At 43.5% G+C, this 14,405-nt stretch overlaps 1 protein-coding gene across 1 annotated transcript in view; it reads right to left on the reverse strand.

Moving 5' to 3' along the window:
* Megf10 (multiple EGF like domains 10) overlaps nt 1-14,405 on the reverse strand; it is a 136,779-nt gene that overhangs the window by 44,402 nt on the left and 77,972 nt on the right. Inside the window, exons 6-8 of the mRNA XM_070034489.1 lie at nt 11,901-12,147; nt 10,421-10,541; nt 6,267-6,403 (exon numbers count right to left, since the gene is read on the reverse strand). Coding sequence (XP_069890590.1) covers nt 6,267-6,403; nt 10,421-10,541; nt 11,901-12,147 — 505 coding nt within the window. The remainder of the gene's footprint in view (nt 1-6,266; nt 6,404-10,420; nt 10,542-11,900; nt 12,148-14,405) is intronic.

Here is a 14,405-nt window from a genome sequence, read left to right on the forward strand (position 1 = left end):
CCACTGGAAACATTTTGACTGAGTGGCCACTTCCCACGTGGTCTCAAGTCACACCAGATACAGATAAAAAATGTAGATCCTGTACAGTGCTGGTAGCTCAGGCCTGTAATCTTAGCTACTCAAAAGGCTGAGATATAAGGATCATGGTTTGAAGCCAGGGGCAGGAAAGTCCATGAAGTTCTTATCTTCAATTAACCACCAAAAAGCCAGAAGCAAAGCTGTGGTTCAAGTGCCTAGAGAGCAAGCCTTGGGCAAAAGAGCTAAGGGACAGAACCCAAGCCCTGAGTGCAAGCGTGCGCGCGCGTGCGCGCGCACACACGCACACGCACACACACACACACACACACACACACACACACACACACACACACACACACACACACACACACACACACACTGTAGGTCAGCATTGCACTTCTCCAGATCTCGATAATACAAACAGCAACAAGGTATGGTAACTACTTGAAGCATACTTGAAACAGGAAAGAAATTTGCTGGAAAGAAACAGTCTATCCACAAAGCTTTGCGGGTTTTTAATGACAGGGTGTGGCGACTTGTGGCTACAGCAGTTCTATATATACAGGGCAGATCTTGGCAATCTTCTAATCCCTTTCCAGTTAACCCTGGCTGTAATAGAGACTGAATGTAATGATGACAAAGAAAAGACATCCTCTAAAGCTGACCTCAGATTCTAGACAACTGCAGGTACATTTATCAATAGGCAAAGTCTTTAAAACATTCAGCCTTTAGGAAAGTTCTGGAGAAACAGAGCAAATAGTACTTTTGCTTGTTTTGTACTAGGTGTTTTTTTGTTTTGTTTGGTTTGTTGCAGCCTGGGCTGGCTTCTAACTTTGATTCTCACATCTCAGCCTTTTGAATAGCCAGGAGTGCAGATGTGAGCCATGAGTGCCTGGCTTTCAAATACGTGTTTGCGAGTGCTACATGAACCCATTCATTTTTAGACCCAGGGAGCTTTATGAAGGTCCTCAGTATTTATAACTGGAAACTTCAACAAGCCATGGCTTCTCCTTTATTCCCTAAATAAGTAGACAATAAGGAAAGTATGATTGCAGGACAACCATTGTACCTTATCCTGTCTCTTGCTGAGGATCTGTGACATAATTGTCACCCTGTCGGTTTGGATTTCCTTGAAATCCAAGAAAAAGAAGACAAACAAGGTAACATAATATCACTTCCTCTTATATGGCTTTGAAAACAAATGAAATGTCAAGCTTTGGATTATCTGCATGATTTTTACTCAAGACAAAAACAAAAACAAAAACCAGCACTAAAAGTCGTTTCGACTGGTTTTGACTGGAAGCCAGAGAAATTACAGGGGAACAGCATGAATATTTTATTATAGCTTGGCAGAGTCTTCCTTCTCTCTGGGAAGACCACAGGTATGATAGCAGGTTCTGGCCCAAATTTACCTTCCTAACCTATAATTAAACATGCTACTTGTTTCTAATGTGAGTACAAAACTCATTCATTAAAATTTTACTTTCTAAAGCAGCTACGGTATCAGCTTGGTTCCTCTTGTTCATCTTCTACTTTTTCTTTTGGGGAATGTTGTAAGAGAAGACGGTTTTCATCGACCTAACCTTTGGACACCTAATCTGGACACCTTTTTAAAAGGATACTATTTTGTGGATGAAGTTGGGAGAAATAGAGGAGAACAACAATCAAGATGCATGGTAGTCATCAACTGACACAATGAATTGAAACCCCCTGTATAACTACTCAAAGGTGATATTTTAATAACATTATTTTAATTACACAAATGTATGGGATATAGTGTAATATATATTTTACTGTTAATATAAAGGTGATATTTAGAGGAGTTACCATTTTATAAATCAAGAAATTAGTAAATTTCTTTTGGGACAATGTCATACCTTCCTTGCTCTCTCCTAGTTTTTCCCTCTTATCCCCACCCACAAGTTGTCTAGATCATCTTCATACAGTGTCGTTTTCAATATAGTGTCTACTGAGTACCACTGCTGCATTTGTTCACCCTTTGTCCCTCCATTTGAAGAAAGTAAATGTAATCATGAAATACTTCTTCTACTATTTCCCGTCACATATTTTGCCCTATTTGGCCACATATTTTGCAATATCAGTTGCTTTGGTGGCCCCACCTAGACAAGAAGAACGGTCTCAGGAATTAGTAAAAGAGGAAATAGATTTCCTTAAGGAAGAGGTTAAAATGAAAGCTTCAAAGAAAGTAATAAACCCTGGCCATTATAGAAATATCAGAAATTTTGGAGTCCTGCTTGTTAAAAATTTCTGGGGGAAATGGCTAAACCATTCACTAGAGCTAAATTAATAAAACATTTCAATTCCAAGACAAGCAAACGCCTCAGTCTTGTTTCAGTGCCATGGTGGTTATTATATGTCTCCTGATGGCTGCTCCCTCTCACCTGCTCTCCTGAGCACACCCCTCCCTGGGGTGAGTTGAGTCAAATCATGATTTAGCCTGAGAGAAGGATGTTCCTTGTTGAACCTGGGCTCCTTGGATCAGCTGCCTGCCTTTCCCACCTCTGAAACCGCTGCTCTGGGGGATATGAACAGCAGGGTGAAGGAGTCAGCTTGTCCAACATCCTGGACCCGGGAGAGGGTTCTCCATGGAACCAGCTCTGTGTCCCTCGCGCTAGTCTGCAATGTCTGCCTTTGCCTCCTGCCTTTGCCTCCTGCCTTTGCCACCATTGTCTTCACTATCAGCATCACATGGAGCTCACAATGGCAGGGCAAATTCCTTGATTGAGTTGGGCCCCACTGGCAGATCTGCCCCGCCGTGGGTGTGAGTGTGTGTGAGTGTGTGTATGTCCCCACAAGGCCATCAGAGGCCCAGGGCCATTCTGTGTGAGCGCCATTAGCCCCAGGCCCACTTTCTTCACGTCTCCACAGAGCTCTGAGATGTGGAGCCCTCTCCCTTCACTCCTGCTCTGCTTCTTGGCATCTCCACCACCACAGCATCCTCCAGACGGTTCCACAGCCCCAAACCTCCTATTTGTCATCTGTTTCCCAACCCTGGGCCACTGCGGGGTGCGTGTTTGTGTTCCCACATCCTGGTGCTGCTGGCTGACTGCCCACCACAGCAAGCCGGTCACCCTGCCTTCCCAAGGCCGGGAAGGGGCAGGGAGCACCATGGACTCCGGCCTCTGCCCCATGTCGCCTGCCACAAACAGCCCCTCCACCCCTCAGTGTTTCTTTTCATGATGACACATGTTCTTGGTGTTGTGGGTTGTGGGCATGCGTCTTAACCCTAGAACCCAGAGGGGGATAATAACGGAAACAGAGAATCATATATCATCACCATCACCATTCTCTTCCTCCTCTTCCTCTTCCTCCTCCTCCTCGTCTCAGAAAAAGAATGCTTACAAAAGCAATAATCCAAGAAGTCAATTCCCTCCCCAGCCTCCTGCCTTTTCCCTAGCTCTGTGCCTTCCTTGCTTTACCAAAATGCACCTGAAATGTAACTAGTAATCCTTGCCCTGTTATTCCAAAAAAGATGAGCCTGAGCATTCTGGCCTTGTGTGCTTGTTTTCTGTGTTGCTCTTCATTTGAAACAAATATCCACTATTTATATTAAATTATATTAAAAATTACATATATATTACATGTATATAAATAAATTAGGTATATATTACATTTACATTTATATTAAAAGTTCTAGTGAAATTAAGCATCCCTTAAGAGTCAGCTTGGTCTTGTACATTTCTTACCTGTATCTATTTTACTGCAATTTAAAGGTCATGTGACAGCCCCACCAGTCCAAAACAAAACCCCACTGGTGGTCACCCAAACATGCTGAGAAGCCCAATTAGAGATCGTAAACACCGTAAACTAATGGTACCAATAATCCATACATCAGAGAATTAAAGGAATAGATATAATCATATTAGTAAAAGAGTCAAAGAAAGATCTTTAATTAAGTGGATAGATGCCTGGTGTCAGTGGCCTGTAAGCCCAGTTGCTCAGCAGGCTGGGATCTGCAGATTGTGGTTCGAAGCCGGCCCAGGTTGGAAAGTCTGTGAAACTCTTATCTCCAGTGAACAATAAAAAAAAGCCAGAAGTGGAACTGTGGCTGAAGTGGTAGAATACTCGCCTGGAGCAAAAAAGCTCAGGAACGGTACCTAGGCCCTGACTTCAGGCCAGACGACCAGCATATACATATAAAGATTAAATGGATGGTACTAACAAAAAACCTTAATAAAAAATAAGATATATCAATGCCATTTCTAATAAAATTATGACTAAGGAATTCTTGTATCAATCTCTACTTGTCAAGATCGTTTCAGAGGTTCAGCATAATGTAATAATGTAAGTAAATGAAACAGTCATTATAAGTATTGAGAAATGACTTATCATTATTGGCAGCTGATATGATTGCAAAACTAAATAATTCTAGTATTTACTAAAAATAAGCAGGAGGGCTGGGAAGGTGGCTCAGTGGTAAAGTGCTTGCCTTGCATGCATGAGGTCCTGGGTTCAATTCCTCAGCACCACATAAGCAGAAAAAGCTGGAAGTGGCACTGTGGTAGAGTGGTAACCTTGAGCTGAAGAGCTCAGGGACAGCGCCCAAACCCAGATTTCAGGCCCCGCGACTGACCCCCTCCAAAAAAAAAAGCTGGAATGCTGTTGGAAATTATGGCAGAAAAGTAAATATTTGAAAGCATTTTTTTTCTTTATCACAAAACACCTAGCTAGAAGCTGAAAATAATTTTTTTTTTTTTTTTGCCAGTCATGGGGCCTGAGCTCTGGGCCTGGGCGCTGTCCCTCAGCTCTTCAGCTCAAGGCTAGCACTCTACCACTTGAGCCACAGTGCCACTTCTGGCTTTTTCTGCTTATGTGGTGCTGAGGAATCGAACCCAGGGCCTCATGCATGCAAGGCAAGCACTCTACCACTGAGCCACCTTCCCAGCCCTGAAAATAATTTTTTTTAATTGTACATTTCTTGGAAACAAACTTGATGAGCGTATAACAATGACTAATTTGCGGGGAAAACCAAACCCTAGAATATCATATTGAATGTAATAAAATTGAACCAGAATTTTGGAAACAAAAAAATAGGGAAAACTGTGAAAAGAATTTTAGTTCACAGCGATTGCTAAAAAGTCATTAAAGGAGCCAAGCACTGGTAGCCCATGCCTGTACTCCGAGCTACTCAGGAGCTGAGACCTGAGGATTACAGCTTAAAGCCAACCTGAGTGACAGACTCCATCGCCAATCAACCAGCAAAATTTGGACTGGAGGTGTGGCTAATGTGGCAGAGCACCAAGAAAGCTGAGTACAAATGTGAAGTACACAGTTCAAGCCTTGATACCAATACTCCCCCCCAAAAAAGAAAGAGAAAATGATAGTTAACTCTATATTGTTCATAGATATGATTTAACTGGATAATCATTGATACGTATATAGTTCATAGAAACCATTAAAAGATGATGATAGCTAGACACATACACTCCAGGACTATTCCTAGGCTGTTATGTACTAACTTACTTTTCTCACGGCCATGAAGGAAAGTCGGATTATTAATTGAGTTGGCCCAATGAGGAAAGTTCTATGTGCACATTGGTCTAAACCTAGGTTCCCAAATCTTTGTTTATAATCATTATACTCAATGCCCCTCAAATCTCTTATATAGTTTTATACTTATATTCAATGAATTTGGTTACCTTGTCTTTCAGGACATACAGAAAAGTAGAAGAAATAGGATGAGCATGTGATATGTAACCTTCTAACACAGAAAGCTACAAACCTTCTAACACAGAAAGCTGCAGAACCACATGTGCACACACAGCCATTTACCCAACATCCAGCAGAGATCCTCTTCTACCAACACAGTAAAGTATGATGACTGATAGATATTCTTCACACCATGCTGAATCACAAGAAGGCAACTGTGCTTTCTACAGGTACCGGAGTATACATTCCATTTGAAAGTTAATCTATCCACAAATAGTTAAAATGTAGTTGGTATTCTGAAGTGATCAACGTTTTCAGAATGATACATTCACCACAGGCTACGAATGTCTGACATTCTGCAGTCATCTTGTGATGTGTTCTCTAGCATCTTCAACTTATCTCTGCTGTCTGGGACTCAGTTTCTATACATCAAATGTGTATAGAATCTTTCAGACACACCAAGACTTTGCAGATGCTTCTGCAGCTGTAGATGCATGGTCCTGACCATGCCCCTGGGCCTTCCAAATGTCCCTTCCTGCCATTAAAAATGGTCAGAGAAATACAAGAGCATGCCTTACCGTTCCCCCGTGTATCCTGGACTGCAGTGACATTGGCCTGTGGCAGGATCGCATGTCCCTCCATTATGGCACTGACATTCTTGGGAACAGTTCTTTCCAAAGCGACCCTCAGGGCAAGGCTGACCACACACGGTGCCCTGCATTCAAAGAGACTTGGAAAATTAGATGGGCCCCGAGCCAGAGAAAGAGTGAGGGAAGGGGAGGAAAAGAGAGGAATCGGAAAGGACCAGAGTGTCTGGGAACAGGGCTGCAGGAACTGTAGATTAAGGGAAACATAGAACATGTAGAGTGTTGATCATTTTAGAAGAAAAGTCACAACTTTTTAAACAGACTTATTTACTTGGTAGGCTCAAATCTTAGGAGACATTCAACATAGCAGATCAGCAGTCATAAGAAAAGTCCATATTAAAAACTGAAGCCTAAGATACCATTACTGAGTATGGCAACCTAAGGAATTTATAAATCTTCCTAAGCATTCTTCCTTGTGTCTTACATGACAATAAGTCAACTATCCTTACTGAACATCCTTCACATGAATAGCAACATCTGGTGTAAAGGATATCTCCAAATGCTTCACCATATGTTCCAGAAAAAAAAAAAAAAAAAAAAAAAAAACCAGAGAGAGAGGGGAAGTGGGAGAAAAACTAGGGAGGGGGTAACAATGTTTGACAGGAAATGTACTCACTACCTTACCAATGTAACTGTAACCCCTCTGTGTATCACCTTGACAAGAAAATTAAACTTTAAAATATCAGCAAAAATTTTATCATTGGCTTCATTTCTTAAAGTGGAACATAAGTGAAATTTTGTATACCTGAATTATCAATACCCATCTCTAAGAAATAGTTCCCTAGGGGTTGGGAAGGTGGCTCAGTGGCAGAGCGCTTTCCTTGCATGCCTGAGGCCCTGGGTTCAATTCCTCAGCACCACATAAGCAAAAAGAAAAAAGCCGGAAGTGGTGCTGTGGCTCAAGTGGTAGAGTGCTAGCCTTGAGCTGAAGAGCTGAGGGACAGCACCCAGGCCCAGAGTTCAGGCCCCACGACCGGACCCAAAAAAGAAAAAAAGAAAAAAAAAGAAATAGTTCCCTAGGAATCAATCTAGGTATTTATTTCAGAAAAATTAAAGAGATTCAATAAATAAAGAGACTTGAACCTCATAAAGAGGTTCGATAGGCATTTCTGTGCTCAATCAATAGGAAACCTTATTTCCTGGGGAGGAACCTCAAGAGAATAACTTGGACATTTCTCAAGAAGTTGTCCATCTTGTCTGGTGAAGTCATGCTATTTATTTTGATCCTATGTAGATTAGAATAAGATACTGAATCAATAAATCAATGAAATAAGCTACTTTTTTTTTACTTCACTTAGTTACATAACTTGCAATTGTAGCTTTTGACTTATTGGAGTTATAGTAGTAATGGAGATGTTTATTGGAGGTATTTATTGGAGTTACAATTAGAGAAAACAACATATCCCACATAACATAATTCTGTTTTTTTACTGTCAGAATGTGTTGCTTTGCTGCCGCTCTCTTAAAAACCTAAAAGGCAGACTGTGAGCACTCTGAAATTGGAGGCTAGTGAACAGCAGATGGTTTTGTAAATGTTTATTCTGGATACCATAGGAAATACATTTCCTCTAACTACTGGCTACTCACAGAGGCAGTTGGTGAGCTAATTAAGTCTCCTCTGGTGGTTTCTAGCTATCTGCAAACAGGGAAAGTTCTTCCACAGACTCCTGGAGCTGAAAAAAGCCTTTGAAAGATGGTCCACATTAGTGCTCAATGGAAAACCATCAATGTGCCAGGCCTAGTGCTGAGCACTGAGAATGAAAAATAAAATAAAAGTCCCTGGTTAGTTTACAAGGCAATGAATGGGAGAGCAGAGAGCAGAAAAGCTCTAGTCTCACCATTCCAATACGGCATAGCATATACTACATATAAGGGAAAATACAACTAAAGGAACAACTAGCCAGGGGTCAGTGTGTGGTGAGCACATCTGATGCAAGTTCTGTCTCACAGGGCCTTTATAAACCCAGCGATAGTGTCGAGACACTGTGTATGAATAAGACTTCATGTGAACAAGTGGCTTCAAGGGAAATGCTTTCTATTCATTAAAGGATGTGTGTGTGCACATGTGTGAGCAGGTGTGTGTATATTCAAAGAACATGTGCTTGTCCTTTGAAAAAGCACCTAAAATGATAGCGTGAATAGTATGTTGAAAAAATAAGATACACAAGCTGAAAGCCAGATACACACAGAAGGAAAAGGCGACATCAAGTATTCATGCAGAGAGATCTGTGAAGACCCAGAGCCGGGAGGAAGAGGTGGAGAACGGGCTCCCGCCGTGTGTGGAGGGGTGCATCGTCTGCCTGCTGGACTCATTGACCCATGTCACAACCACCCCAGGAAACATCTTCAGCCTCACCATGAAGCAACTCCACGGACATTTACTCTGAAGTCCTAAAGCACTGACAGTTCCTCACCCAGAGTACAGAGCTCTCTGGACACTGACACACTAGTAAAAATACTTCTCATGAAGAGGACCAATCAAGGACCAGGACTGGCAAATGTTGACAGTATAAGAAGGAAGAAGTAGTTAAGAAGTATTAGAATTCACTCAGATAATTAAAAAAACAGAAGACCTGGCATAATGGTATACTCCCACAATCCCAGCTATACAAGAAGCATAGGTAGGAAGATCTCAGTCTGAGATCTTCCCAGGATAAAAAGTGCAAGAGTCTGTCAAAGGAAATGTCTAAAGCTAATAAGAGCTGAGAAGCATGGCTTCAGTGGTCAAGTAGCTATCTAGCTCTCAAGTACAAATCTCTGAGTTCAAACCTCAGTACCACCCAAAAAAAAAAAAAAAAAAAAAAAACGGCAGAGGGAGTAAGGAAGTAGAAGAGGAACAAGAGAAATAGAAAGCCTTTACAAGGGACATGCCAAGATTAGATTTAGTAATTTTAACTTTGCTGAACTGCTGGACCTCATCCAGTGCTTCTCCACAGCTCCCTTTCATCCTCAAGAACGAAACAAGTCTCCTTCTTCCTTTACCTTTAGAGTCGCCCATGCTTTGATTCTCACATCAGACTCTCACAAAATCACCGTTTCTGATCTTCGTTTGGGTTCTGATATATTCATTGTACCCTTGACTTCTTGAACACTCTCTTACTTCCCAAGAATCCTGGAAACTGGAAACTGACTCCAGTTCTCCTTACAAGGGGAAAAGGAGGAAGAAATGTTATGATGAAGTAGTGTTCAGAAGAATGGAGGATCAGAGGACATGGAGGTGAAGGAAAGTGGGTTGGCTATTCGTAGGTCAAAGCCTTGGAAAAGTGAAGCCCGAAGAGAACAGAAGAATCCTGGGCAGATCTGATTACTAAGCTGTCACTTGAACTTCTGCAGGAACTCCAATACCCCATGGAGGGAGAAGATGATGAACTAAGCTTCTCTTAAGTAGATTGAAGTGAAAGAAATAGACATTGGTGGTTCCCACCTCTTCCCTTATATATACAGATGCACAAAGCAAGCCAGAAAGATAAGAACCAACGTTATTTTCTGATTTTAGAGAAGTCCATTTAGTAATGCTTTAACATGGTGTGTTTTATGTTGCACTAAGACTATGAAATCCTAGTTTATGTGTGGGAAGGACAGTGAGTTATAGTTTCTTATATTAAGATCCAATGGGTTCTGAGACATTCTATAATATTTGCTATACTCGGTTTTCCTTAAAGCGTCTCCACACTTACGTGACTGGATAACTTTCTTTCACGTAACACTTGTGTGTGGAGAATAATGTTCTCAAAGCACAACAGCAATCCACAGATACAATGATGCAAATGATTCTCAAATACACCCAGTGTCTATCAACTCTACCGGTCATCTGGGAAACCAGGTAATTTGCTTCTTTCTTTTGTCCTCAAAAGAAAGGCAGGGTGCATGGGCCAGCACACATGAGGGTCCTTACTGCAATTAATGCGCCAGGAGAAGATCACGTTCTGTCTTCTCTCCACTGAAGGATGCTAGTTTTCAAGGGCTTAGTACTTGCAGTTTGGGAATCTCTTACCACTGCAGCTACTTCACCTGAAGTGTCTTGGAATGTATGACTCTGGGCGGGGGCCGGGGAGGGGGGTGAGGGCAGGAGGGGGGAAACTTACCATCCAGCCAGAAGGGCAAGAGCATTCTCCAGTGACATGGTGACACACTCCCCCATTTTGGCAAGGACATCTCTGCTCACACTGTGGACCATGCTTCCCAGGGGGACAAAGGTCCTCACAGCTAAGGGATTAAGAAGGATGACAAAGGATACCATCATTTACTCTGTCACATGATTCTTAGGTTCATACACAACAGCACCAGGGACCCTATATTACACGTTTCCTAACCCAGTAACTATTCATTTAATTAACACGAAAAGCACACATCGTATTGCCTAGAAGTGTCTTTGAGGGGCCATGCAGTCCTGTTGTTGATGAACCATTTGTCCTATCTGAGAGCATCAAAGAAGAATGGTCATGTATCCACTGACAAAAGGAACTTTCTATGTGTGTTACTTTGCTTTGTGTGTGTGCTCTAGCCTCCAAGATAGAAATTTGCACATATTTATCATCAATTATCAGACTTCTCATCTCCAAATAACTCTATTTCCTCTAAGCCTTATCTCCCCCCCCCACGCCCACCCTGTCCAGGGGCTTGAACTCAGGACCTGGGTACTGTCTCTAGGCCTCTTTGTGCTCTACCACTCTATCACTTCAGCTACAACACCACTTCTGGCTTCTGAGTAGTCTGGTGGAGATCAGAGTCGCATGGACTTTCCTGACTGGGCTGGCTGTGAACTACAGTCCTTAGATCTCAGCTGTTTGAGTAGCTAGGCTGAGGTGTGAACCACATATGGCCCAGCAAAGCCTAGTCTTTTTGCTCTCCTGGGAAATTGCTCCACACTTCCCCCCAAGTCCTATTCAATTGGGGCCTTGATGAAAAACCCATCAAAACAATATTAACAATTAAACAGTTTGAGATGATCATCTATTCTTCTAAAATTAGGGCTTTCTAGGCTAATGCAGTTTTCCCCTTAGCTCTACTTTACAGGCATTAACACGGCAGGCAGGATGTATTTACCTAATCAGCTACATTTCCCCCCAAGTATTAGTTCTGTGATTTACAAGTATAATTTTCTCAGTAAGGGAACTAGATTTTTCTCTCTTTAACTTTTTTTCCCCTGCAAATTCTGCCTTTTATAATGTCTGCTAATAGAAGCAAACCCGCCAATGCCCTTCCTACAAAGTAGTGTGGATGAAGTCGTGGCTCTGATGATACCTGTACGTCTTTATTCACAAAGCAACTTAAGTGTCCACAATCTCGTTAGGCTGTTTTCATGGACAGTGGGTGCCATCTTCCTGTCTGGCTCTTTTCCTGAGGTCCTGAACACACCCAGTTTTCTCCACTTAATAATAATGGTTGAACCCAAGCCGGCCTGCTCACCAGCCACAGCACGATGCGCATGTGATTGTGCAGGAACTCAAGTGTGCCCCGACACCCCCTGATCGGGCCCCGACCCCCGGGCGGCCCGGCCGCTGCCCTGCGCCCTGGGCGCACGGCGGGGCCCAAGCGCGCGGGCCGGGCGCGGCGCTCACTCACAAGGCTCCAGCGAAGCCCGGCGGGCAGCGGCACGCCCCGGTGGCGTGGTCGCAGGTGGCCCCGTTCTGGCACTGGCACCGTTGCCGGCAGTCGTCGCCGTAGGAGCCCGGCTCGCAGCGCTCCTCGCAGCGCCAGCCGCGGAAGCCCGCCGCGCAGTGGCACGCGCCCGTGATGGGGTTGCAGCGCGCGCCGTTCCGGCACTGGCACCGGCTGCTGCAGTGCGGGCCCCAGTGGTCGCCGTCGCAGGCTGGGGACAGAGACAGAGGTCAGGGTCATGGGCTGGGGATGGAGATCGAGGCCAGGGTCGCAGGCTGGGGGTGGAGACATTGACACAGGGGGCATCAGAGTTGGGGTGTGGATCCGGGTGGGGTTCAGAGCCAGCTTCCTCCACAGGGAGAGGCTGGCCAGCCCCTCAAAACTATCCCTTAGCGCCACACCTGTGTTCTACCACCAAACCACGAGGACACCAAATGGGCTGGGCCTGCCCTCCCCCTTCCCCCCGCCCCCCGCCTCCTCTTCACCCCTTTACCTAAGCCCCGCCACTCCAGCTCCCTAAGCCCAGGCTGGAGGTGCGAGAGCCTGCCCAAGGGTGGGGGCCGGCCAGGGGAGGACGCTGGGGAGGACACTGGGGAGGAGGGGAGGCGGCATCAGGCATCAGGAAGGACCCACAGGGAGTTCTGTGCTCAGGGAACCGTGTGAATCACAGCCTGTGGACCAGGGTTTGGAAGGGAAGGGTTTTAAGAAAGGGAGGGAGGGGAAGATTTCTTTCTCTCCCAGAAAGGATGGGAAAGAGCAGGAAGAGGCTGCTGGTGAGAGGCAGTAGGGGTGAAGCTACAGTTCAGTCAGTAACAGAGGCCAGAACCCAGCCGTGACAGGGACTCAGGAGCCGGGCAGGTCGGGCTGCTACAGACTAGGTTCTTCTAGGGGGAAAACTGGGTCTACATTCAAGAGATCAAGCAAAACGTGTGTGACCGAGTCACTCTGATTACTTCCAGAAGAAAAGACTGGGGGAAACAGACTAACATCTTCAAATTTACTGACCTATTTTTTAAAAAGTAGGACAATCCTAAGCTGAAGAAGGAAAACAAGAAGAAAGAGAATAGACACACACAGCCAGCTAAGACAAGGGCAGATGAAAGGTGAAATTCAAGCCCGACTTGCAGGGAAAAGGAGGGATGGGTGCAAAAAACTGTGAATTAGAAAGAAAATCCTAAAAATTCTCAAAGGCTGACAACAGATCTCAAAAGATATTTCCTGGCCAACAGTACATTTATTTATTTATTAGATGCCATAAAACCACTAGGGAAAATACACCCTACTTAGAGCTCTTGGGATAAATTGCATTTATGCCTTTTTAAAAAAGTTGTTTCATTAAACTTTTTGTAAATTCAGCAGATTTCAAATAGCTACTGTAAAAAAAAACTTTAGGTACATAGCAAGCAACTTATTTCAAGTGGTGGCTTACATCTATAATCCCACTGACTTGGGTGGCAGAAATGAAGGGATACAATCTGAGGCCGAGGATAAGAGCATGAGATCCTGTTTGAAGAACAAATTAAAACTTAAAAGGACTCAGGTTATGGCTTAAATGGTAGAATCACACTAAGCTCAGGTGTCCAATCCTCGATACCAACATCTCCCAGTGTTAGAATCTACCTCTACTTTCAAAATACCAAAAGGTTTAAATGAATAATTCTATATTTAATCAGTATGGCTTTGCTCTCATTAGTATTTTAATAAACACACTTTAACAGAATTAAAAGCAATGAGAGAGAATTATTGAACTTAAAGCAGATCTAGAAAGCAATCACCTAAGAACTCATAATCTTCTTTCATAAAAATAAGATTAGATGGTGATTGCAAAATGAGAATTAAGCTTAATTGTTATTCCTGTCGGTTGTTTCTTTTATTGTCTATGGATAGTTTGACACAGAATTATTTTTTGAGGATTGTAACTCTTGTGATCTAGAGTGTTAAGAAGTTATAGTCTACATACTGCAACCTTAATACTTTTACTTCTTTTCTATCAGTTTGTTCATTTCTGCTCATCTCCGCTGAACTTTCTCAAAGTTTCCATTCTTTTTCTCAAGGCTAGCTCTCTACCATTTAAGCCACAGGGCCATTTCCAGCTTTATTGGAGATAGGAGTCTTGCAGACCTTTCCTGACCTAGCTGGCTTGTAAAATAATCCTTAGATCTCAGCCTCTTGAGTAGCTAGGATTATAGGCATGAATCACCAGTGCCAGGATCAGAATCTGTTTTATAAAATCTGTTTTATAAAAACAGAAGAGTAGTAGAAAGAAGCTGGGTGCTGGTAGCTCATGCCTGTAATCCTAGCTACTCCCGAAGCTGAGACCTGAGGATCACGGTTTAAAACCAGTCTCTGAGACTCTTATGTCTAATTAACCACAAAAAGCTGGAAGTGGAGCTGTGGCTCAAGTTGAAGAATGCTAGGCTTCAGCAGAAAAGCTCAGGGACAGTGCCCAAGCCTTGATTTCAAGTCCCA

The sequence above is a fragment of the Dipodomys merriami genome, unplaced genomic scaffold (assembly GCF_024711535.1).
Source record: "Dipodomys merriami isolate MVZ:Mamm:240054 unplaced genomic scaffold, mDipMer1.0.p SCAF_24, whole genome shotgun sequence".
NCBI classification, from domain to species: Eukaryota; Metazoa; Chordata; class Mammalia; order Rodentia; family Heteromyidae; genus Dipodomys; species Dipodomys merriami.